The 24,423-nt window shown below is 44.0% G+C and overlaps 1 protein-coding gene across 1 annotated transcript; it reads left to right on the forward strand.

The window, feature by feature from the left end:
• Positions 1-742: 742 nt before the first annotated feature.
• On the forward strand, positions 743-22,982 carry LOC141173181 (prostamide/prostaglandin F synthase-like). Its single transcript, XM_073657809.1, has 7 exons — positions 743-866; positions 6,096-6,300; positions 15,170-15,221; positions 16,615-16,678; positions 21,332-21,407; positions 21,713-21,831; positions 22,854-22,982. The coding sequence occupies exons 1-7, from the start codon at positions 804-806 to the stop codon at positions 22,878-22,880; spliced, it is 606 nt and encodes a 201-aa protein (XP_073513910.1). The 5' UTR covers positions 743-803; the 3' UTR covers positions 22,881-22,982.
• Positions 22,983-24,423: the final 1,441 nt, after the last annotated feature.

Here is a 24,423-nt window from a genome sequence, read left to right on the forward strand (position 1 = left end):
TTTTTTTGTCAGACATGAGCAGTAAAATGCCTTTGTTTCACAAGCAGTGAAGTGATGATTCATAACAGTGGAATGTTGATAAGAAAGTTTCATAAACAGAAAAGTGATAATTAGTAGAAGGTTGCTGAGACAGCTAAAACAAGTTACAATCTAGTTTCTGGGCGTCAGTCCAAATGTCCAGATAAGGGAAGAATAACTTCATCTGTGTCTTACATCGTAGTCTTGGGTGAAGTATAACTCCTATCATCCTCTCAACAGGTATACACACAACATTCACATATACACACATACTATAAAGCATTTACACACTATAAAGTATATACACATAGACACTTTATATAGCATACACAAGTATTCACACAACACTCACTATAAAGCATATACACACATACTATAAAGTATATACACATAGACACAACACTCATACACACAGACACTTTATAAGACATACACAAGTATACACACAACACTCACATACACACATAGAAACGACATACACAAGTATACACACAACACTCACATGTCACACACACAGTATACAAGGACTGTTCCACCACCCGCTGTAGCAGCAGTTCTGCCGGAGCCGTTATCTTGTCACGTGTCATCTTTTCAGAGCGATGTTATGAAAGATACATTGTATCGACTTATACAGCTAAGCCCCGCCCACATACCATATAAGGCTCTACAGCTCGTCCTTTCAACCCCATCCCGGCGAGGTCCTGAGCTGTGATTGGCTGAGGGGATACCGCTGCAGGACCAGTAGTAATACTACCAGGAAGCAACTCTCCAAAACACCGTACGATATGGGGGATGTGGACCTGGTGAAGCTGGGAGCTCTCCCAGTGAAGAATGCTCTGACCGGGGAGGTGAGCTGGGGTCTGGTCATAGTGTTCTGGGGTCTTAATACCATTGTTTCCTTATCCTCGCTGTCTAGATCACACCCAGATCCGCAGTCTCAGCTGTGGTAATGAATTAGGGGATTTCATCACTCTCTGCAGTGCCTGGTTATATAGCAATGCTGGTGAGTGATCATTATACATGCTCTGCAGTCATTATGCACATGTCTGCACATTATATACCCTATAGACTAACTATGGGGCTCACCTGATCACCCACATACCAGAAAGTGGGTACAGTCACCCAGAAGTGAGGTACAACTGTGGGGCTGCTTTCAGATTGCTGTGGTCTCCACAATGAGGTGATGGGGCTCCATGCAGCAGTCTGCGGGGGAGTCTATTCTTACCCACCTTCAACTAAGGCCTCATTCAGACCTCCGCTTTTCACATACCTGTTCAATCCGTATTTCACGTTAACCCATTATAGTCTATGGGGCTATTCACACATCTGTAGTTTTTTTTTTCTTTTTGTGGACGGAGTGTCCATGATGAAAAGAATAAGGGACATGTTTGTTTTGGATTCAAATCAATAAATCTGTGAACATAAGGCTACGTTCCCACAATGGGTTTTTGGTGAGGTTTTTTTTTTTTTACGCTGTGTATTTTAACCCCTTTACAGCCTGGGGCGTAATAGTACGCACCACACTATCACCTCCTGTTCAGCGCTGGCTCCGGCGCTGAGCCCACACTGAACCGGGCACATGTCAGCTGATTTATACAGCTAACATGTGCCCGCAACAGCCGCGGGTGGAATCCCGATCCACTCGCGGCTGTCAACATGTTAAATGCCGCTGTCAATCTCTGACAGCGGCATTTAAGGCTGCGTGCCCACTTTGCGTTTTTCAAGCATTTTTACCGCTGAATTTCCGCAGCGAAAACGCTTAAACGCTTGGTAATACGTGCCCAATGGTCCCCAATGATGATCCACATGTGCTGTGCACATGCTGCAGAAATTTCCGCTGCTGATTATCATTGCGGAAAAAATACACAGCATGTCCAATAATTTTGTGGACACGCAGCGTAATTGCCGCCATTGACTTGCATTGAATCGCTTAAAATCCGCATGACTACATATGCACATGCGGATATTAAGCTATTCAATGTGCGGATGGTACCCGGGTCTGGAGAAGAGGAGACTCCCCTTCAGACCCGGGTACCATAGTACCTGTTAAAAAAAGAATTTAAAATAAAAAATAAACATACTTACCTTATGATAGCTCCCGGTCTTTTCTCCGCTGCGTCCAGTCTCTTGTACGGCTCTCGGTGGTGGGAAAGGACCCACCATGACATAAGCGGTCACGTGACCTGTCACATGACTAAATGACACCATGAAATGTCCTTTCACACCACTTCCAGACGTACAAGAGATTGGACGCAGCGGAGAAAAGACCGAGGGCCATCAGAAGGTAAGTATAATGTTTTTTCTTTTAATCTTTTTTTAACTATTACTTGGTCACACTATATAAATCCATGCCGGTTGCTAAAATCGCTTGGAAAAGCGCTTGATAACCCGCATGAAGAAATGCATGCAAAAACGCTTGACAAACGCTTCTACCTGGAGGGAAAAACACATGTAAAATCCGCATGCATTTTTCCTGCCAGGTAGATGCGGAAAAAATCTGCAGCATTTCTGCATCATGGGCACTTAGCCTAAGGCTATGTGCCCACGATGCAGAAATGAAGCAGAAAATTTCTGCAGCATTTCTGCATCTCCCTGGCAGAAAAAAACGCATGCAGATTGTGCAAACGGCATGGCTTTATATAGTGTGACCGTAAAAATAAAAAAATAAAAGCTATACTTACCTCCGATGCCGCCGCGTGTGCTGTCGCGCTCCTTCCTGGTTCCTTCCTGGCTTGCCGGCATCTCGGGAGACAACCTGCGGTCACATGACCGCGACGTCATCTCAGGTCCTGGAAGGAGAAGCGCTGCAGGGGCCGCCGGACAGGTGAATATAAACATTATTTATTATTTTATTCTTTTTTCACAGGTACAATGGTACCCAGGTCTGGATGAGAGTCTCCTCTCCTCCAGAACTGGGTACCATCCGCACATTGAACCGCATATAATCCGCTTGTACAAATGTACAGACACGGATTCTATGCGTCTCAATGCAAGTCAATGGCGGCGCTTCCGCTGCGCTTCCGCAAAATTAATGAACATGCTGCGGATTTATTTGCGCTGCAGAAGCGCTGCGGAAATATCCGCAGCATTTGCATTGACATTGCGGAATGCCATTGGGAACCATGGGGTGCGGATTACCATGCGTTTTTGATGCGTTTCCGCTGCGGAAATTCCGCAGCATAAACGCATGAAAAACACATCGTGTGCACGCAGCCTAACAGCGCCGCCCCGGAACTGCGTCACTTACCCCACCCATCGGTGACCCCGTCACGTGATCGCGGTTCACTGATGGGTGGGCATGACAACCCTGGGTCTGCAGCAGACCCCAGTGGTTGTCATGTACTGATCGCTATGAGCGCCATCTGGTGGTTGGCGCTCATAGCACAGGAGCATTTCTGCTACATAGAGGTGATCTGCTCATCACCTCTATGTAGCAGAGGCGTACGGACAATTGCTGCTTCTAGTCTCCTATGAGACTATAGAAGCAAGCAAAAAGTGTAAAAATGTTTTTAGAAATATTAAAACAATATAAAAGTTTAAATCACCCCCCTTTTGCCCCATTCAAAATAAAATACTAAAAAAAAAACCACATACACATATTTGGTATCGCAGAGTTCAGAATCGCCCGATCTATCAATATAAAAAAAAGAATTAATCCGATCTGTAAACAGTGTAACGAGAAAAAAATTCCAAACGCCAGAAATACGTTTTTTTTTTAAACATCGGATCTACCCCAAAATGTCAATAAAGCGAACTCTAAAGCGAAATCTCGATCTGCCCATGTGCCGCCTCGGCGCCATTTTATTGAAGTCCTGCACATAAGACACCAGCTCTCACTGTGCACGTGTCGCCCACACAATGATGGCGGCGCAGAATTTCAAAACTGAGTCAGGTCACTGAATAATCAGTGACCTGTACAAGAAGCAGAGGAGGCTTGGGGTGTGGGGGGAGAAGATCCTGCCCCCACGTTACGCCCTGAAGCACACAAGACGTCATTTTCTGAAAACTTCACAAGGTGAGTATTCAGCAGCCACTGAGTGGATCCCTTCATATCAGGTATCAGATTAATTAGCTTCGCTGTGCCATTATAGCCCTGCCTTAATTTAAAGGGCTAAATACTGCTGACAGGTTCTCTTTAACGAGTAGGAGCAGTTTGAATTTGAGATGGTCACTTGGATCAAAAATGTATGAAAATGTAATTCTGCACATTGAAGAGAATCTTATTTTTCCTCTTATTTAAAGGAGTACTCAGAATTTTTTAATTTCTTCCATTGGTAGCTGTTAGGTGTGTATGTCCAATGAGCGCAGTAATATATTCTCAGGTTACCGTTTTCAGCAGCGCACTGATATGACCACATTTGTGTCCTTCTGAACCTCACTTTCTGCTGTATGGAATGGAGGTCACTTTTTGAATTTTCTCAATGTGTAAGGGCTAATGCAGACAACCGTATGATCTGTCCATATAAAATCCAACAAAACATTGTATTACACCCAGACCAATGTTAGTCTATCGAGCTGTTCAATAATTATTTATGCATGCTCTAGTTTGATCTGATATTCACATCGCACTCAGCCATGCAATTCAGTGAGTGCGTGGGAAACATTGGACTGCACTCGGATGACATCTGAGTGCAGTCTGATTTCCGATCACTGACCGAATGGAGAACATTCAGACATTTTTTTTTTCTTCATCTTCTCCACTTGTGCTCCGATTCTCTCATCTGAGAGAATCTGAGCACACTGATCGGAGTGTGATTTGCATAATCGGCCCGATGAGAGAATCTACGGCAGTCTGCACCTGCTCTTAGCCTATGAGACACTTAACGAGACCTCATACTGAGTCTCATAGACGTAAATAGAGAAAGCATCCACCGCTCCACACAGAAGATGCAGTATGATCTGATGATTTACAGATGCGGTCACGTGGTACCGGCATGGACCAGAGTGCTGCTGAAAACAGCCAAAGATGGCGACCAGTGAGAATTATTTAAAAAAAAAAAAAAAAGCCTTACTTCTAGATTTTTAATTTTATATTTTTGAGCATGATATGCTGCTCGGTGGAGAATTATTGACTGACAGGTACTAGAACATAAATAGAATAGGGCATCACCAAGTGCAAGCGTAGGGAGCTCCACGGTGCATTGCACTGATAGTGGCCCACATTCAGAGCAACGCCAAATTTAAAGGGTGGTCCTAGAAGACCTTGGTTTGTGCGGTATTTATCTGCCTTAGCCACCCTATACAGCAGGAGGCTTACAGGTTTCCCTCCGCTTTTTGCTTTCATGTCTTGGAAGATTTTAATGACTGAAGAAGAGACTGGCTTAGAGTTTATGTAAATGGTAATGTGTCCTGGCACCAAAGTCAGACTGGATGGCATAACAGATACGTAGAAGGGCCAACTGCCCCTAGGGATTTGTGTAACAGCTTTATTTTTAATAGGAACTCGTGTACTAACAGGTCTCCCTAAGGATAGGTTTATGCGATAGTATAAAAAATAGGTCCAAACTTTCATCCAGAAAAGTATGGTGAATTTTTTTTTTCTCTCACTTGTCAGCCTTATACAATCCGATAGATTATATATATATATATATATATATTTTTTTTTTTTGACTGATAACAGTTGTGTGTACGAGCCCTGAGTAGATCAAGACTGCTTGTCTAATACCCAAAGCCCTACCTAGCAGCTCGGGGGGCCTGTAGGGTAGCACTGCCCAGATATGTACCCTGCCTGAAGATTTCTGTGGCGTAGATCCCGTTCTGTGCTGCTTGTAAGTTCTGTGATCCGGAGCATGGACACCGTATCTGCCATTCGGAGGAAGAAAGGTGGTAATCCTAAAAGTTTCTTTTATTAGCTATGCATACAAACTGGTGACAGGTCACCATGCGGACATCTACCCGTTTTGTGTGCTGAGACAGTCCTTGGTCATGATGGGAGGTCATGTATGTCCAGTGTATATGTTACATGTGTATCTCAGGTGCAGTGGACATAGGGGAGTCTAACCATGATGAATATACAGATGTCTGGACGCTGCTGATAGTCAGCTGTGGGGATTACATTTGGCATTTTGCACCTTCAGACAGTTGAGTTGCAGTCGCTGTGGAGAGACCACACCAGCGTCCTGTTCTTCCTGAGAAGATTCGGCTGCCAGGTTTGCCGCTGGATGGCAAAAGAAGTTTCCAAGCTGCAAGATTCGTTCGGTGACAACCAAATCCGTCTGATCGGGATTGGACCGGAGAGTTTGGGGCTGGAAGAATTTGTAGATGGTAAATTTTTCACAGGGGGTAAGTGTACATATAGGCAAGTTTGGCTTTTTACAGGCAACATGTTGGTCAAAGACCCCAAGACATGGCAAGGAAGCTGATGTACTGATTTGCATTCACTGACATGGAAAATTATTGGCTGCCTGGTGATAAAGTAAGACTCCTGTAAAAATGAATACACCGTGTTGTGTCTGTCTGGCCAGACTGGACAGAGCATGATATGAAATAACCAATTGTGACTGACACCCTCCCTGTGCCATATTTCGCCCCTCAAGGTATATATTATATATTGGCTGGAGTTTTCCTTTACATTCTTCCACTATTAGTATCAATGGCATCAATCAAGCTTCTGTAATGTCAAAAAACATCTCTATGATCTTGTCTAATTAAGCTTTACATTTTAAATACAGTTATATGAAAATGTTTGGGCACCCCTATTAATCTTAAGCTTAATGTTTTATAAAAAGTGGTGTTTTTGCACCAGCTATTTCAGTTTGATATATGTAATAACTGTTGGACACAGTAATGTTTCTGCCTTGAAATGAGGTTTATTGTACTAACAGAAAATGTGCAATCTGCATTCAAACAAAATTTGACAGGTGCATAAGTATGGGCACCCTTATCATTTTCTTGTTTTAAATACTCCTACCTACTTTTTACTGACGTACTAAAGCACTTTTTTTGGTTTTGTAACCTCATTGAGATTTGAACTTTATAGCCCGATGTATGCAATCATGAGAAAAGCTACTTAAAGTGACCACTTGCAAGTTGTTCTCCTGTCTCAGAGATTTAACCTGTCAGTTTCCACTGTGAGGAACATAGTAAGGAAATGGAAGAACACAGGGACAGTTCTTGTTAAGGCCAGAAGTGGCAGGCCAAGAAAAACATCAGCAAAGCAGAGAAGAAGAATGGTGAGATCAGTCAAGGACAATCCTCAGACCACCTCCAGAGAGCTGCAGCATCAACTTGCTGCAGATGGTGTCACTGTGCATCGGTCAACTATACAACGCACTTTGCACAAGGAGAAGCTGTATGGGAGAGTGATGCGAAAGAAGCCGTTTCTGCAAGCACGCCACAAACAGAGTCGGCTGAGGTATGCAAATACACATTTGGAGAAGCCAATTTCTTTTTGGAAGAAGGTCCTGTGCACTCATGAAACCAAGATTGAGTTGTTTGGTCATACAAAAAGGCGTTATGCATGGCGGCAAAAAAACACAGCATTCCAAGAAAAACACTTGCTACCCACAGTAAAATTTGGTGGAGGTTCCATCATGCTTTGGGGCTGTGTGGCCAATGCCGGCAACGGGAATCTTGTTAAAGTTGAGGGACGCATGGATTCCACTCAGTATCAGCAGATTCTTAACAATAATGTTCAAGAACCAGTGATAAAGTTGAAGTTACTTAGGGGATGGATCTTTCAGCAAGACAATGATCCAAAACACCGCTCCAAATCTACTCAGGCATTCATGCAGAGGAACAATTACAATGTTCTGGAGTGGCCATCCCAGTCCCCAGACCTGAATATCATTGAACATCTGTGGGATCATTTGAAGAGGGCTGTCCATGCTCGGTGACCATCAAACTTAACTGAACTGGAATTGTTTTGTAAAGAGGAATGGTCAAAAATACCTTCATCCAGGATCCAGGAACTTATAAAAAGCTACAGGAAGCGATTAGAGGCTGTTATTTTTGCAAAAGGAGGATCTACTAAATATTAATGTCACTTTTCTGGTGAGGTGCCCATACTTATGCACCTGTCAAATTTTGTTTAAATGCAGATTGCACATTTTCTGTTAGTACAATAAACCTCATTTCAAGGCAGAAACATTACTGTGTCCAACAGTTATTACATAGTTCAAACTGAAATAGCTGTTGCAAAAACACCACTTTTTATAAAACATTAAGCTTAAGACTGATAGGGGTGCCCAACCTTTTTCATATAACTGTAGCTGCTCTTGTCTAAGAATAGGTGCTGGATTATCAGATGTTGGAGCAAAGATCTGGTTAGGAGTCACTACTGCAGATCATTTTCACAATCTTCTCATTTACAAGCCCATAACAACTTGTTTGGCAGTTAATAAAATATGTTTTTCCCCTTCTCCCATGACAGCACCACCTGAGAGAGGGTATCCGCCCACCAAGGACAGGAACCTACTGAATAAAAAGGCGGTACCTCTCCTCCGCTTCAGTTTTGGTTCCTGTCCCTTATGGGAGCCTCACCAGGTGGTACCTCACGCACCTGGATTATGGACGGTGCGGCCTGGAGGCCGTGGAAGCAGCAGATGGTCCCTGTTCCCAGCCCATCTGGCTGCTGCCCGGGTCTGCATGTGGGGAGGAGGTGCTGCTTTTTGGATTCCTCCCCGCGTGCGCCGGTGACTGCGGCCGGGTCTGCGCCTCGCAAAGCGAGCTGAGCGCGCCGGCCGGCAGGTCTTCCAGGTCTGCGCACGTGGGGGTCGCGTCGCATCCTGTGACGGAGCGCGCCGGAAGTCCGAGCTGCGCATGTGCGGGTGGGAAGCTGTCATCCCGCTGCAAGCGCGCTGGGTGCCGCTGGGCTGCGCACGCGCAGAAAGGAGCGGATCTGCAGTGTAGCGCGCCAGCTGGCTAAATTTAAAAAAAAAAAAGGGAAATTGAATTGAGCACGCTGCCGGAAGGGGAGGAGCCTAAAGGAGGTGGAGCCCTACTGCTTTTAAGGATGGGGAGCAATCAGAGATGGCGGTGTCTGCATCCCCGCCATGATGAATGAGGAGCCGCAGTCACCTGGGCAGCAGCTGTCTCCGCCACAGGAGGTACAGCAGCAGCCACATCCATCAAAGCAGCGCAAGCAGCTTAAGCAAGTGGACTGGTGGACATGTCCGGTCAACCTATCTTTGGGGGTTCCTTGGACCTTCCAGGTGTCGGATACAATTACAACAGACACAAGTGCAGAAGGTTGGGGAGCTCACCTAAGGGATCGTTCTGTACAAGGCCTCTGGTCGGACAGCGAGACAAGTCTCTCTTCCAACATGAAAGAGCTGTTGGCAGCCAGAAACGCTCTAAAAGAATTCAGTTCTGTTCTTCATGGTCCTCACATCAGGATAATGTCAGACAACAAATCAACAGTCGCCTACATCAATCATCAGGGGGGTACCAGGTCTCTCCCTCTGATGTTAGTAGCAGATCAGATCTTCAGGTTTGCCGAGAGTCGGCTGGTTACGCTCTCGGCACTGCATATAAAAGGGGAAGAGAACATAAAGGCCGATTTCTTGAGTCGTCACATCTTGAAACAAGGACAGTGGGAGTTGAATCCAGCCGTTTTTCAGCAGATTGTGGGTTGGTGGGGACAGCCCCAGATAGATCTATTTGCAAACAGACACAATCGGAAGACCGAAACCTTTTGCTCCCTGAATCCAAAAGAGGGGGCGTTTGCGGTGGACGCGCTGCAGATTCCGTGGGATTTTACTCTAGCTTATGCCTTTCCCCCTTTAGTACTGATCCCTACTATCCTGAGGAAGATCCGAGAGGAACGGGCGAGTGTTATATTGATCGCCCCGTTCTGGCCCAAGAGACCATGGTTCACTTGGATGAAGAGAATGTCCCAAGCAGATCCATGGGTTCTTCCGGACATCCCGGATCTCCTCAGGCAGGGCCCAGTCTGTCATCCCCAAAGAGCGGGCCTGCATTTGACGACCTGGATTTTGAGAGGTCGCTATTGACGCAAAGGGGGTTTTCTCCGGATCTTGTTACTACCCTTCTGGCAAGTAGAAAGCCGATAACAACTAGAATCTATGGTAGAACCTGGGCTAAGTTCTTGTCTACCTCAGGTCAGTCCGCCAAAGGGAGGATTCCTATTGAGGCCATACTAGAATTCCTCCAGAAGGGGTTAAACATGGGACTAGCCACCAGTACTCTTAAGGTACAGGTATCAGCTCTGGGGGCACTGTATAATTATGACTTGGCAGCAAATAGATGGATCATTAGATTTATTAAAGCTTGTCATAGATCCAGACCTATTCCTATTCCAAGAATGCCTCCTTGAGACCTTAATTTAGTTCTGGAAGCATTAACCAAACCTCCCTTCGAGCCCTTAGAGAAGGTTTCAGAAAAAATCTTAACTTTAAAGACTGCTCTACTGGTAGCCCTGACATCAGCTCGTAGAGTGAGTGACTTACACGCACTATCCGTTAACTGTCCATTCACTCAAGTATGTACGGATAGAGTAATCTTAAAACCAGACCCGGCCTATCTTCCAAAGGTAGCCTCCAAGTTCCATAGGGCACAGGTAATCACTCTCCCTTCCTTTTATCCTAATCCTAGGGATTCTGAGGAACATAAGCTTCACACCTTAGATGTTAGGAGGGTGTTAGTCCAGTATTTGGAAGTGACAAAAGCCTGGAGAAATAGTGACGCCTTATTTATATCCTTTCAGGGGGCTAGGAAAGGACTTAAGGTTACAAGAGGGACCATAGCTAGATGGGTCAGGGATACTATTACCTTAGCCTACTCTTGTAGCAATCTGCCGGTTCCAGAGAACCTGAAGGCCCATTCCACCAGAGCGGTCCCTGCTTCCTGGGCTGAGAAGGCGGATGTGCCCATCGACATCATATGTAAGGTGGCAACTTGGTCATCCCCCGCTACATTTTACAGACATTACCGTCTTGACCTTTCCTCTTATACTGATCTGTCCTTTGGTAGAAGGGTGTTGCAAGCGGTGATCCCTCCCTCTGGTATTTGATCTCTATAAATCTCTCAGGTGGTGCTGTCATCGGAGAAGGGGAAAAGATCCTAGTTACTTACCGGTAACGGGATTTTACAGAGCCCATGACAGCACCCTATTAATTCCCTCCCCTTTATCACTATGGTGTGCACTTTTTAAGGTGTTTAGTACAAATATTGAGGTGGTGGTTATGTATTAACCTGTCTTCGGAGGCCCTCTCATGCTCTGAAACAAAACTGATGCGGAGGAGAGGTACCGCTTTTTTATTCAGTAGGTTCCTGTCCTTGGTGGGCGGATACCCTCTCTCAGGTGGTGCTGTCATGGGCTCTGTAAAATCCCGTTACCGGTAAGTAACTAGGATCTTTACTGTTTACGCTGGTCTGTATCCCCCTTACTTAAAGGGGTTGTCCAGGACTAAGTTTTTAGGTTCACAGTAAAAAAAAAACAGTGACCACTACAGTGGCATATAAAAGTTTGGGCTCCCCTGGTCAAAATTACTGTTATTGTGAACAGTTAACAGTTGAGCAAGTTGAAGATGAAATTATTTATAAAAGGCCTAAAGTTCTTTCAATAAGGTTAACGCCCCCTGGAAGAAGCGTGGCGAAACGGCGCCGTCGGGGTGCAGCACCGCTTAGCGTGGGACACTGGTTTCGTTTACTTCGGCTGTAAGTAGTTCCATCTAATGGCTTATCCTTATTTATATTTGTCTCGGTGGTAATGGTCTGGTTTAACACTATCTATTATGCCCAATGGGGAATATCTGGGGACCTGGACTTACTAATGGGCACGGTCTGATAGGGATCTAGTCAAGACATGATTGCTGCGAGCATGGTCACTTTATGAGGTACCGCTCAGGCACCTATTCAAGGCTACTGACACAGTCACTTTACTGCATTGACACTTTATTGCATTGACACTTTGAGATAGCTTTGAATAACATATTGAATCTTTGATTGGAGGAAGCCTAGCCCTAGTATCACCTGTTCCATTTTGATACAATTGTATTGGATAATCTGTCATACAGCCCGTTGTGTTGTAACCCACTTGCATAAGCCCAGGTGCTGATTTATTAATCAATTTTCCTGTTTAATTTTATTCATTTTGTGTACATTTTAATTATTATTGAATAAAAATGTAGATATTTTATCGCTTATCTTGTGTCTGGACTCCTATGTACTCCTTGGTATTGCCTCTAAGGAGATTTGTGTAGTATATAGATAATTTGGGAGTGACTATGCTAATACAGTGACTTATGATTGTGGTTCTAAAGTTAAGAAGACAGATTTCCTTTCTATTTTAGGCAAAAAAAATAAAAGTTAAAAAAATATATTATATGTGTGTGTGTGTGTATATACATACATACAGAGGATACGGAAAGTATTCAGACCCCTTTAAATTTTTCACTCTTTGTTTCATTGCAGCCATTTGGTAAATCTAAAAAGTTCATTTTTTTTCTCATTAAAGTACACTCTGCACCCCATCTTGACTGAAAAAAAAGCAGAAATGCAGAAATTTTTGCAAATTTACTAAAAAAGAAAAACTGAAATATCACATGGTCATAAGTATTCAGACCCTTTGCTCAGACACTCATATTTAAGTCACATGCTGTCTATTTCCTTGTAATCCTCCTTGAGATGGTTCTACTCCTTCATTGGAGTCCAGATGTGTTTAATTAAACTGATAGGACTTGATTTGGAAAGGCACACACCTGTCTATATAAGACCTCACAGCTCACAGTGCATGTCAGACCAAATGAGAATCATAAGCTCAAAGGAACCGCCCAAGGAGCTCAGAGACAGAATTGTGGCAAGGCACAGATCTGGCCAAGGTTACAAAAGAATTACTGCATTACTCAAGGTTCCTAAGAGCACAGTGGCCTCCATAATCCTTAAATGGAAGAAGTTTGGGACTACAGAAGTCTTCCTAGACCCGGCTGTCCAGCCAAACTGAGCAATCGTGGGAGAAGAGCTATGGTGAGAGAGGTAAAGAAGAACCCCCAATATCACTGTGGCTGAGCTCCGAAGATGCAGAAGGGAGATGGGAGAAATTTCCACATAGTCAACTATTACTGCAGCCCTCCACCAGTCGGGCCTTTATGGCAGAGTGGACCGACGGAAGCCTCTCCTCAGAGAAAGACATATGAAAGCCTGCATAGTTTGCTCAAAAACACACGAAGGACTCCCAGACTATGAGAAATAAGATTCTCTGGTCTTATGAGACGAAGATAGAACTTTTAGTGATAATTTTAAGCGGTATGTGTGGAGAAAACCAGGCACTGCTCATCACCTGCCCAATACAATCCCAACAGTGAAACATGGTGGTGGCAGCATCATGCTATGAGGGTGTTTTTCAGCTGCAGGGACAGGATGACTGGTTGCAATTGAAGGAAACATGAATGCGGCCAAGTATAGAGATATCCTGGATTCAAACCTCTTCCAGAGTGCTCTGGACCTCAGACTTGGCCGAAGGTTCACCTTCCAACAAGACAATGATCCTAAGCACACAGCTAAATAACAAAGGAGTGGCTTCAGAACAACTCTGTGACCATTCTTGACTAGCCCAGCCAGAACTCTGACCTAAACCCAATTGAGCATCTCTGGAGAGACCTGAAAATGGCTGTCCACCAACGTTCATCATCCAACCTGACAGAACTGGAGAGGATCTTCAAGGAAGAATGGCAGAGGATCCCCAAATCCAGGTGTGAAAAACTTGTTGCATCATTCCCAAGAAGACTCATGGCTGTACTAGCTCAAAAGGGTGCTTCTACTCAATACTGAGCAAAGGGTCTGAATACTTATGACCATGTGATATTTCAGTTTTTCTTTTTCAATAAATTTGCAAAAATTTCTACATTTCTGTTTTTTTCAGTCAAGATGGGGTGCAGAGGGTACTTTAATGAGAAAAAAATGAACTTTTTAGAATTTACCAAATGGCTGCAATGAAACAAAGAGTGAAAAATGTAAAGGGGTTTGAATGCTTTCCGTACCCAGTGTGTGTGTGTGTGTTTGTGTGTGTGTGTGTGTGTGTGTATATATATGTACTAGATGGTGGCCCGATTCGAACACATCGGGTATTCTAGAATATGTATGCGGCCGACCGGGCGCAATCAGCAGAGCGTTGTTTAAATTTGGCACCAAAATCGCTGATTGGTCGCAATCAGCGAGATTGGTGCCAAATTTAAACAACGCTCTGCTGATTGGCCGCGGCCGCCCGCGACCAATCAGCAGAGCGTTGTTTAAATTTGGTGCCAATCAGCGAACCGTATTACTGAGGACTGGGCAGTGGAGCCGTCCCTCCCTTCACACATGCCGTCGGGAGATCAGCGGCCCAAGCCGCTGATCTCCTGACGGTAGCCGCATGGAGGTTAGTGGCGCCGCCCGTCGGGGTACTTGTGCTGCCAGCAGCGGGGAGATGAGCGGCTAACGGCCGCCATCTTTTTCTGAAATCCTGCATCGCTGATTGGCCGCGGCCGGACCAATCAGCTACGCGGGATTTCCTGGACAGACAGACAGAGACAGACTGGATAAGACGATTATATTTATTAGATATCTCTTGCTTAACTGTACACAATAACAGTAATTTTGACCAGGGGTGCCCAAACTTTTACACGCCACTGTGCCTGCCGGCGAATCAGCTGCTCCACATCAACAGAGCAGCTTTTCTTCCAGGCTACTTTTTCGAAGGGGTGTGATTGCTGAAAAAAAAAATAGTCCTAGATAACCCCTTAAGTGCTGTAAGAATGCACACAGTAGTTTTGCCCACAGAACATAAGATACTGCATTGTTTTAAGGGGAATCTGCATAAACAGCACCTATGTCTTGCAGACTGTACGTGAAATAAAATGATCAGAAAATAAGATTTCCCACAATCCTGTGATGTTATTGTTATCCCCCTTAATAAAGGAAGGAATGGTTAATAACATATTTTATTGAGAAGTAGCTAATTATGCAATGTCATGACATGATGCATCCAAGGAGGAGCTTCAGCCTGTGGTGGGCATATGATATAAGTCGTCCTTGAATTACTCCAGGTTTTGCGCAATAGGTTTATGGCTTTTTGCACAACCCTGATTGCCATTCCCTTATCTTGTTAATGAACATCACGCCTTGTAAACTCAACAGCACTCGGCTGCCTTTTATTCTCTGTAGTTTTCCGGCTTTTGATGTTGTGTAACTACAAATCTCTGCTTTATTTCAGAATTATATCTGGATGAATCCAAGCAGAGCTACAAGGAGCTGGGATTCAAGAGGTCGGTGTCTGAAAAGTCCATAAAGTTGGGCTACGACCGATGGTTATATTAGACAACCTTGTGTCCTAGCCTAAGCAGAGGTGGGCTAATTCGTAGTTTTCGTTTAAAGGAAACTTGTCCCCAAGTTTTCCAAATATAAAGTACAGGAAAAGGGGAAATCCAGCATTCGAATCTTCGTATAAAAGTACTATTTTATTTAAAAGCACGCAGATGTGTATGGTCATATCCAATAAATTAGTCCCAAAAAAACATGAATAAGGGGGGAATTATTCACTGGTAAAAGCGATTCAAACTGAAGTTCCTAATCATTGCAGTGATGACAGCCCTTGTGACAGGTACCCTTTTAAAGCCATGTGTTTCTGTTTTATGCTATTAAAAAAAACAACAAAAAAAACGTACATACATATAAATAAATCTTTTTTTAGGGTATGTGCACATGATGCAGAAATGCTCAGGATTTTTTCCTGAGCGTTTCTGCATCTCTCTGGCAGGAAAAAACGCATGCGGATTGTACATGCGGTTTCCTGCCAGGGACATGCGGAAATGAAGCGGTCTTCACTTTCATTTCCGCATGCGGGTTGACAAGCGCTTCCCAAGCGATTTTAGCATCACTTGGAAAGTGCTTGTCAACTTCACACTATATAAATCCATGCAACCGGCATGGATTTATATAGTGTGTGATGTCAAAAAATAAAAAATAAATCTATACGTTACCCTCTGATGGCCCCCGGTGTCCTGCTTCATCGGTCCCGGCTGCCGGCAGTGAAGACTGTAGGACCTTCCGACGTCAGCGTCACGTGACCCGTCACATGACTCTGACGTCAGCGAAGGTCCTTCTTCATTCAACCGCGAAGTGCCCGGGAAGCCGGCAGGACGCAGCGCGGGCCGTCAGAAGGTGAGAATATATATATTTTTTATTTTATTCTTTTTTTTTAATGGTACCTGGGTCTGGATGAGAGTCCTCTCATGCACACCCGGGTACCATCCGCACATTAGACCGCATGAAAAGCGCATCAACATATACAGTGATGCGGATTCCATGCGGTCTAATGCAAGTCAATGGCGGCAAAAGAGCAGCGTTTCCGCAAAATTAATTGACATGCTGCGGATTTTTGACCGCAGCGTTTACGCTGCGGAAAAATCCGCATCATGGGCACAGCACATGCGGATTTCCATTGGGGAACATTGCTGCCCTTCTACCATGCGTTTTTCATGCGTTTCCGCGGCGTTTACGCAACTGCAAAAACGCCGCAGAAACGCATGAAAAACGCATCGTGTGAACTCAGCCTTAAAATACCCGTGGCCACATAAACTTCTGCTAGGAGCACTATATTAGGGAATCTTTTTCTATGCAATATACTGAGGGTTCACTTATGTTTATTTCTCATTGTAGGTATAATGCTCTTTCTATAGTTCCTGCAGCTCTTGGGAAAAAGGTTCGAGATATTGTCACCAAGGTGAGAATATACTTATGCAGAAAATATATACAGTATAGACCAAAAGTTTGGAAACACCTTCTCATTTAAAGATTTTTCTGTATTTTCTTGACTATGGAAATTGTACATTCACACTGAAGGCATCAAAACGATGAATTAACACATGTGGAATTATATACTTAACAAAAAAGTGTGAAGCAACTGAAAATATGTCTTATATTCTAGGTTCTTCAAAGTAGACACCTTTTGCTTTGACTGCTTTGCACACTCTTGGCATTCTCTTGATGAGTTCAAGAGGTAGTCACCGGAAATGGTCTTCCAACAATCTTGAAGGAGTTCCCGGAGATGCTTAGCACTTGTTGGCCCTTTTGCCTTCACTCTGCGGTCCAGCTCACCCCAAACCATCTCGATTGGGTTCAGGTCTGGTGACTGTGGAGGCCAGGTCATCTGGTATAGCACCCCATCACTCTCCTTCTTGGACAAGTAGCCCTTACACAGCCTGGAGGTGTGTTTGGGGTCATTGTCCTGTTGAAAAATAAATGATGGTCCAACTAAACGCAAACCGGATGGAATAGCATGCCGCTGCAAGACGCTGTGGTAGCCATGCTGGTTCAGTATGCCTTCAATTTTGAATAAATTCCCAACAGTGTCACCAGCAAAGCACCCCCACACCATCACACCTCCTCCATGCTTCACGGTGGGAACCAGGCATGTAGTGTCTATCCATTCACCTTTTCTGCGTTGCACAAAGACACGGTGGTTTGAACCAAAGATCTCAAATTTGGAATCATCAGACCAAAGCAAAGATTTCCACTGGTCTAATGTCCATTCCTTGTGTTCTTTATCCCAAACAAGTCTCTTCTGCTTGTTGCCTGTCCTTAGCAGTGGTTTCCTAGCAGCTATTTTACCATGAAGGCCTGCTGCACAAAGTCTCCTCTTAACAGTTGTTGAAGAGATGTGTCTGCTGCTAGAACTCTGTGTGGCATTGACCTGGTCTCTAATCTGAGCTGCTGTTAACCTGAGATTTCTGATGCTGGTGACTCGGATAAACTTATCCTCAGAAGCAGAGGTGACTCTTGGTCTTCCTTTCCTGGGGCGGTCCTCGTGTGAGCCAGTTTCTTTGTAGCGCTTGATGGTTTTTGCAACTGCCCTTGGGGACACTTTCAAAGTTTTCCCAATTTTTCGCACTGACTGACCTTCATTTCTTAAAGTAATGATGGCCACTCGTTTTTCTTTACTTAGCTGCTTTTTTCTTGCCATAATACAAATTCTAACAGTCTATTCAGTAGGACTATCGGTTGTGTATCCACCTGACTTCTGCACAACACAACTGATGGTCCCAACCCCATTTATAAGGCAAGAAATCCCACTTATTAAACCTGACAGGGCACACCTGTGAAGTGAAAACCATTTCCGGTGACTACCTCTTGAAGCTCATCAAGAGAATGCCAAGAGTGTGCAAAGCAGTCATCAAAGCAAAAGGTGGCTACTTTGAAGAACCTAGAATATAAGACATATTTTCAGTTGTTTCACACTTTCTTGTTAAGTATATAATTCCTCATGTGTTAATTCATTGTATTGATGCCTTCAGTGTGAATGTACAATTTTCATAGTCATGAAAATACAGAAAAATCTTTAAATGAGAAGGTGTGTCCAAACTTTTGGTCTGTACTGTATTTGTCAAGCATTTTTGCATGCATTTCTGCATGCGGGTTATCAAGAGCTTTTCCAAGCGATTTTAGCATCACTTGGAAAGTGCTTGACAACTTGTTCACACTATATAAATCCATGCAACCGGCATGGATTTATAGTAGTGTGACCAAGTTAGTTAAAAAAAAAGAATAAAAATGGTAAAAAATTTTATACTTGCCTTTCGATGTCCTCCCAGTGTTTTCTCCCCTCTGTCCAGTGTCTTGGGCGGCTCGCGGTGTTGTGAAGGACCTGCGGTGGCGTCATTGAGTCATGTGTCAGGTCACATGACTCAATGGCATCATGGCAGGTCCTTCACAACACCGCGACCCATACAGCAGACCAGACAGAGGGGAGAAAACACCGGGAGGACATCAGAAGGTAAGTATAATCTTTATTTTTTATTTTAAATTCTTTTTTTAACAGGTTCTATGGTACCTGGGTCTGGATGATGTCTCCTATCCTCCAGACCTGGGTACCATCCGCACATTGAAACGCATAATATCCGTGTGTGCAAATGTACTAACACGGATATTATACGTTTCAATGCAAGTCAATGGCAGCAATTACGCTGCTTGTCCGCAAAATTAATGGACATGCTGCGTATTTTTCCGCAATGATAATCCGCAGCGGAAATTTCCGCAGCATGTGCCCAGCACATGCGGATTATCATTGGGGACCATGGAGCACGTATTACCAAGTGTTTTTTAAGCGTTTTCACTGCGGAAATTCTGCAGCAAAAACACTTGAAAAACACATAGTGGGCACGCAGCCATAAGGTGTCCATATCCCCAAGCGCTCACATTATTAAATAGGATAAGCAATTCTGCACAAGAATTTGCTCAGGATACAGGGTGTTAGCAAAGGATTAGAAACAGATTAGATGATGTGTACACAGCGCACACTTAACAAGTAAAGCTAAACATGATTAGAGTGCAAATAGTGTACCAAGGTAGAGTGGATAATGTAACAATAATACAGGCTAATTACCATATCATTACAGTCACAGGTCAAAATGAACAGCTTCACATCCTAGGCCAACCTTGATCTTTATTTAAAAAAAATAAAAAAAGGTCCAATTGAGGAAGTTTTTCCTTCTCAAATATAACCATGAACCTTGTCATATGGAAACTGACTTGGGGCTCTTTCACACATCAGTATTTCCGGTACGTGTGCTGAGTTTCCACACGTACCGGAGACACTGGCACATGTAGACCCATTCAAATCTGTGGGTCTGTGCACATGTCAGTGTGTTTCCACAAACCATGTGTCTGTGTGCTCCACAAGCTCACATGTCCGTTTTTTGAACGACAGCACGGATAACACGGATCCATTCAAGTCAATGGGTCCGTGTAAACACGTGCCTAACACGGATGCCATCATTGTGACACGTACCGGCGCATGGGAATCAGTGTACAGTTAGCCCTGTTCCCAAGTGCCGGGTGCTGAATTCTGTACTCTTCATGGTTTCCTGCCGGCGCTGCGATCAGCACCAGCAGGGACAATGAGAGTAGTAGGGTCTGCTCCCGCAGTGTCCACCTGTAAAAATAAAATTAAAAATCCTTATACTCACCTGTCCTAAGTGTTCCCGTGTATGCTGTAATCCATGCAACTCATCAGTAGAGGAGACGGGCAGAATGTGCGGGTCCTGGAGCTGTGCTTAGTGAGAGACGGACATTGCTCCTGAGCTCAGCAGAGCTCTGGGGCCCGCTCACGACAGCGGCTCATTCTCCTCGGCCTCAGCGGTCGTATGGATTACAGCCAGGGACACTTAGGACAAGTGAGTATAAGGATTTTGTATTTTATTCTTATTTTTACAGGTGGACACTTCGGGAGCAGAATACTACTCTCCATTGTGTCCCTGCTGGTGCCGATCACAGTGCCTGCGGGGGACAATAATGAGGGCATTGTTCAGCACCCTGCATTTGGGAATAGCACTAACTGTACACTGATTCCCAAGCGCCGGTACGTGTGCTCTTGATGCGGCACACGGTTGCCACACGTGTGACACACACGGACATGGATATCTCCACTACCGGAAATATACGGACAGACATGTGAAACTAGCCTTAAAGTAGTTGTCCTACAAACAAAGTAAATTTTAAGTAATAGATCTTAGAATAAAATATTTGGAATATGTTATGTAAGAGCTGTAGAAAGCATATGGCCTAATTTAAATATGTAATAACAAAGGTTAAAAGCCTTGAATAATACAGATCATAAAGTCTAATGCAAACAAGTGCCCCCCCCACTCCCAAACACAGTAAGATACCTCCACAGTGAATTCCTCCATATTATGGTGACCCCATCACAGTATGATTGCTCACACAGAGTAATGGGCCCCGCATAGCGCTCTGTACGGAGTAATGGGCCCTGCATAGCTGGCCCCACATGATCCTCTGTAGAGTATAATAGGCCCCACATTAAACAAAAAAAAATACTCCCTTCTCCTCATTCCACTTCCCCCTGCTCCAGTCTCTGCAGTGCATCTTCTGATCCTTTGCACTGCTTGGAACAGTGGGTGCGTTGTAATGACATCATCGCGCCCGCTGCGCTGAAACGTCAGATGTAGAGGGAGAATGATGGGAAAGGGAGCGTCAGCAGAAACTCCTTCCATCATTGCTTTCAATTTTGTCGGCATCTAGGATGCTGATACAGTTGAAAGTGCGATGCCGGGCGGGTGGCCTGCCTGGCGTTGTGGGCTAAATATAGTTGCCCTGCTGACCAGAGTTTGAGATATGTGCCATAGAGTATAAATCCCTGTACATTGTGAGCCCTGGTGGGCAGGGTCCTCGCTCCTCCTGTACCAGCCTCCGGCTTGTATTGTTCAAAATTTACTGTAATTGTTTGTGCTACTGTATGTATATCCCTTTCACATGTAAAGCTCCATGGCATGAATGGCGCTATAATAATAATGAGTTTTTCTTGACAGATGATAGTGTTTACCTAAGTTAGACTTTATTTCAATTACCTTACATTTTACAGGCAAATGCAGATGGGGTGCAAGGAAGCTTCAGTGGAGATCTCCTGCAGAGTGGGGGGATGTTGATTGTCACTAAAGGTAAAAGGATTTTATATGAATTGTTCACAAATTAGAATTGTAAGACTTTATCTAAAACAACCACAAAATGGCAGGATGGAGCTTATCAGGCGAAGATAGTGAGGAAGAAGGGTAAAACCTGTCATAAACCCATAGAGCTGGGGGTCCACAGCGTGTGGCTCCCCAACTCTTATGAAACTACAGCTCAGTATGTTTTAATAGGAGATATCCATCACTGCTATTTTTTTTTATTATTTAGCTGAAATTAAACTGTTTAACTTGCTCTATCCCCCTTTTTTGTTTTTTTGTTTTTTTTTTTTTACAAGGAGGAGAAAAAGTTTTGCTTCATTTTGTACAAGATTCCCCTGGGGACCACATTTCTCTAGAAACCTTAGTGAAAACTCTGGGAATTTCTGCAAATGTGACTGAAGGACAGCGCCCTCAGGTAACTCATATGGAGCAGGACCTGTTAGTGGACTGCTCTATTCTACCTTTTTCTACTCCCCTTACTTTAAAGTGAATTTTCGCCTTTTACTTCCATATAATTTCTAGCTTCAAGATTAATTTAATCTACAAGACTATCCCTACAGCACGGGGTGCTCTGAAACAGAGCTCCAAATCTTCTACAATAGGTTGATTTGAAGTTGATGTATTAAGACTGACTTTGTGCATTAAAGTTTTTAATGAAGGGCTCGCTGGTGTACGTTGTGCCAATTCATTAAAGGGGTTATCCAGGACTATTTTTAAAAATTTTTTTAGTACAGGCCTAAGAACTAACAGGTAAGTAGTTGCGCCGATCTCTGCCGACACAGACCGCTTCTGCAGGAAATTCTACTGCTTCCGCTCTGCTCTGTTGACAGGGCGTGACTGCCAATTTCATGCTGACTGACAGCCGGCTCCCCGCTGCCTAACTGCAGGGAGCTAGGTGTCAGTCATTATGACATTGGCAGTCACACTCCATCAACTCTTAAGTGGAGCAGCTGAATCACTGGCATGAGCGGTTAGTGGCCGCTCTGAGCCGGCGCCATGTACGAGTAGAAGAGGCAGGTAGTTTCCTCTGGTAGTAATTACCTGCCTGTTAGTTTTGAAACTCATATTAAAAAATAAAATAGTCTGGTATAACCCCTTAAAAGGTGCACGCCACTTAATGAATTTGGAGCATCTCCTCTGTGGCCTGCACCTCGCCAGGAAAGCTTCATCCAGTCTCGGTCTGGATTGGCATTTCTGGCTTAAAAATGTCAGCACTTTTTGTGAATTTGATGGGTGGGCATAGCCATGCCCAGTGCCACACCAGCTGCGGCCATTTTGGCAGAGCTACTTTAATGTGACTTCTCCTGCGTGGACTTCAAGTCATTAATTCTGTCTTAGATTCTGTATAAAATATTCATTTTGATGCGGTCTCTAGAAGAAGTGAATTATAGTGCGTGTGTAGCCATATTGACATCACCTTCTTGTTTCTCCCCACAGTGTAATGATGATGTGTGCACATACTGAATGAAGAATCCTTTCCCGTTTCTTATGGGAGTTGCATCGTGTCTCTACTTATCATATTTCTTGCACTGACTGGAATCTTCATTGCTTGAAATCCCACTTCTGACTAGAGGGGTCTCACACTATTCTAATGGGCCATAACATGAAGGGAGGGTCCCCTTTGTCACTAAAAAACGTTTTCATTGTAAACTCTAATGAAACAAACTGTAACTCCCTAATTGTATTTGTTTTTATTCATTGCTGTTTTACAAGATCTCTGCTTGCTGTTAGCAAATGGAAATCTTATTCCTTAAAGGGGAACTATCATGTTTTCTCCAGAGCAGCTCACAGCTCTGCAGTTTCTGTGCTTTCTTGTTGCTTGGGGGAGGGGTGGGTGCTCCATGTTGAGTGACAGTTCTAGCCAGGGTCTTCGTCCTGCTACAACACATTAATGCTCTGTCAGTGTTTGTTCTTCCTCTTTACTCTTATCACTATATTTGCACTTAGACATAAGGTGCATTTGAACAATTACAGTGGTGGCTAAAAGTATTGGCACCCCTGCAATTCTGTCAGATAATACTCAGTTTCTTCCTGAAAATGATTGCAATCACAAGTTCTTTGGTATTATTATATTCATTTAATTTGTCTTCAATGAAAAAACACAAAAAGAATTGTCCTAAAGCCAAATTGGATACAATTCCACACCAAACCTAAAAAAGGGGGTGGACAAAAGTATTGGCACTGTTTGAAAAATCATGTGATGCTTCTGTAATTCGTGTAATTAACAGCACCTGTAACTTACCTGTGGAACCTAACAGGTGTTGGCAATAACTAAATCATACTTGCTGCCAGTTAACATGGATTAAAGTTGACTCAACCTCTGTCCTGTGTCCTTGTGTGTACCACATTGAGCATGGAGAAAAGAAAGAAGACCAAAGAACTGTCTGAGGACTTGAGAAACCAAATTGTGAGGAAGCATGAGCAATCTCAAGGCTACAAGTCCATCTCCAAAGACCTGAATGTTCCTGTGTCTTCTGTGCGCAGTATCATCAAGAAGTTTAAAGCCCAAGGCACTGTGGCTAACCTCCCTAGATGTGGACGGAAAAGAAAAATTGACAAGAGATTTCAACGCAAGATTGTGCGGATGGTCGATAAAGAACCTCGACTAGCATCCAAACAAGTTCAAGCTGCCCTGCAGTCCGAGGGTACAACAGTGACCACCCGTACTATCCGTCGGCGTCTGAATGAAAAGGGACTGTATGGTAGGATACCCAGGAAGACCCCACTTCTTACCCCGAGACATAAAAAAGCCAGGCTGGAGTTTTCCAAAACTTACCTGAGAAAGCCTAAAACGTTTTGGAAGATTGTTCTCTGGTCAGATGAGACAAAAGTAGAGCTTTTTGGGAAAAAGCATCAACATAGAGTGTACAGGAAAAAAAAAGAGGCATTCAATGAAAAGAACACGGTCCCTACAGTCAAACATGGCGGAGGTTCCCTGATGTTTTGGGGTTGCTTTGCTGCCTCTGGCACTGCACTGCTTGACCGTGTGCATGGCATTATGAAGTCT

Source organism: Phyllobates terribilis, unplaced genomic scaffold (assembly GCF_046119375.1).
Source record: "Phyllobates terribilis strain yellow unplaced genomic scaffold, ASM4611937v1 Scaffold_12__6_contigs__length_324123572, whole genome shotgun sequence".
NCBI lineage: Eukaryota > Metazoa > Chordata > Amphibia > Anura > Dendrobatidae > Phyllobates > Phyllobates terribilis.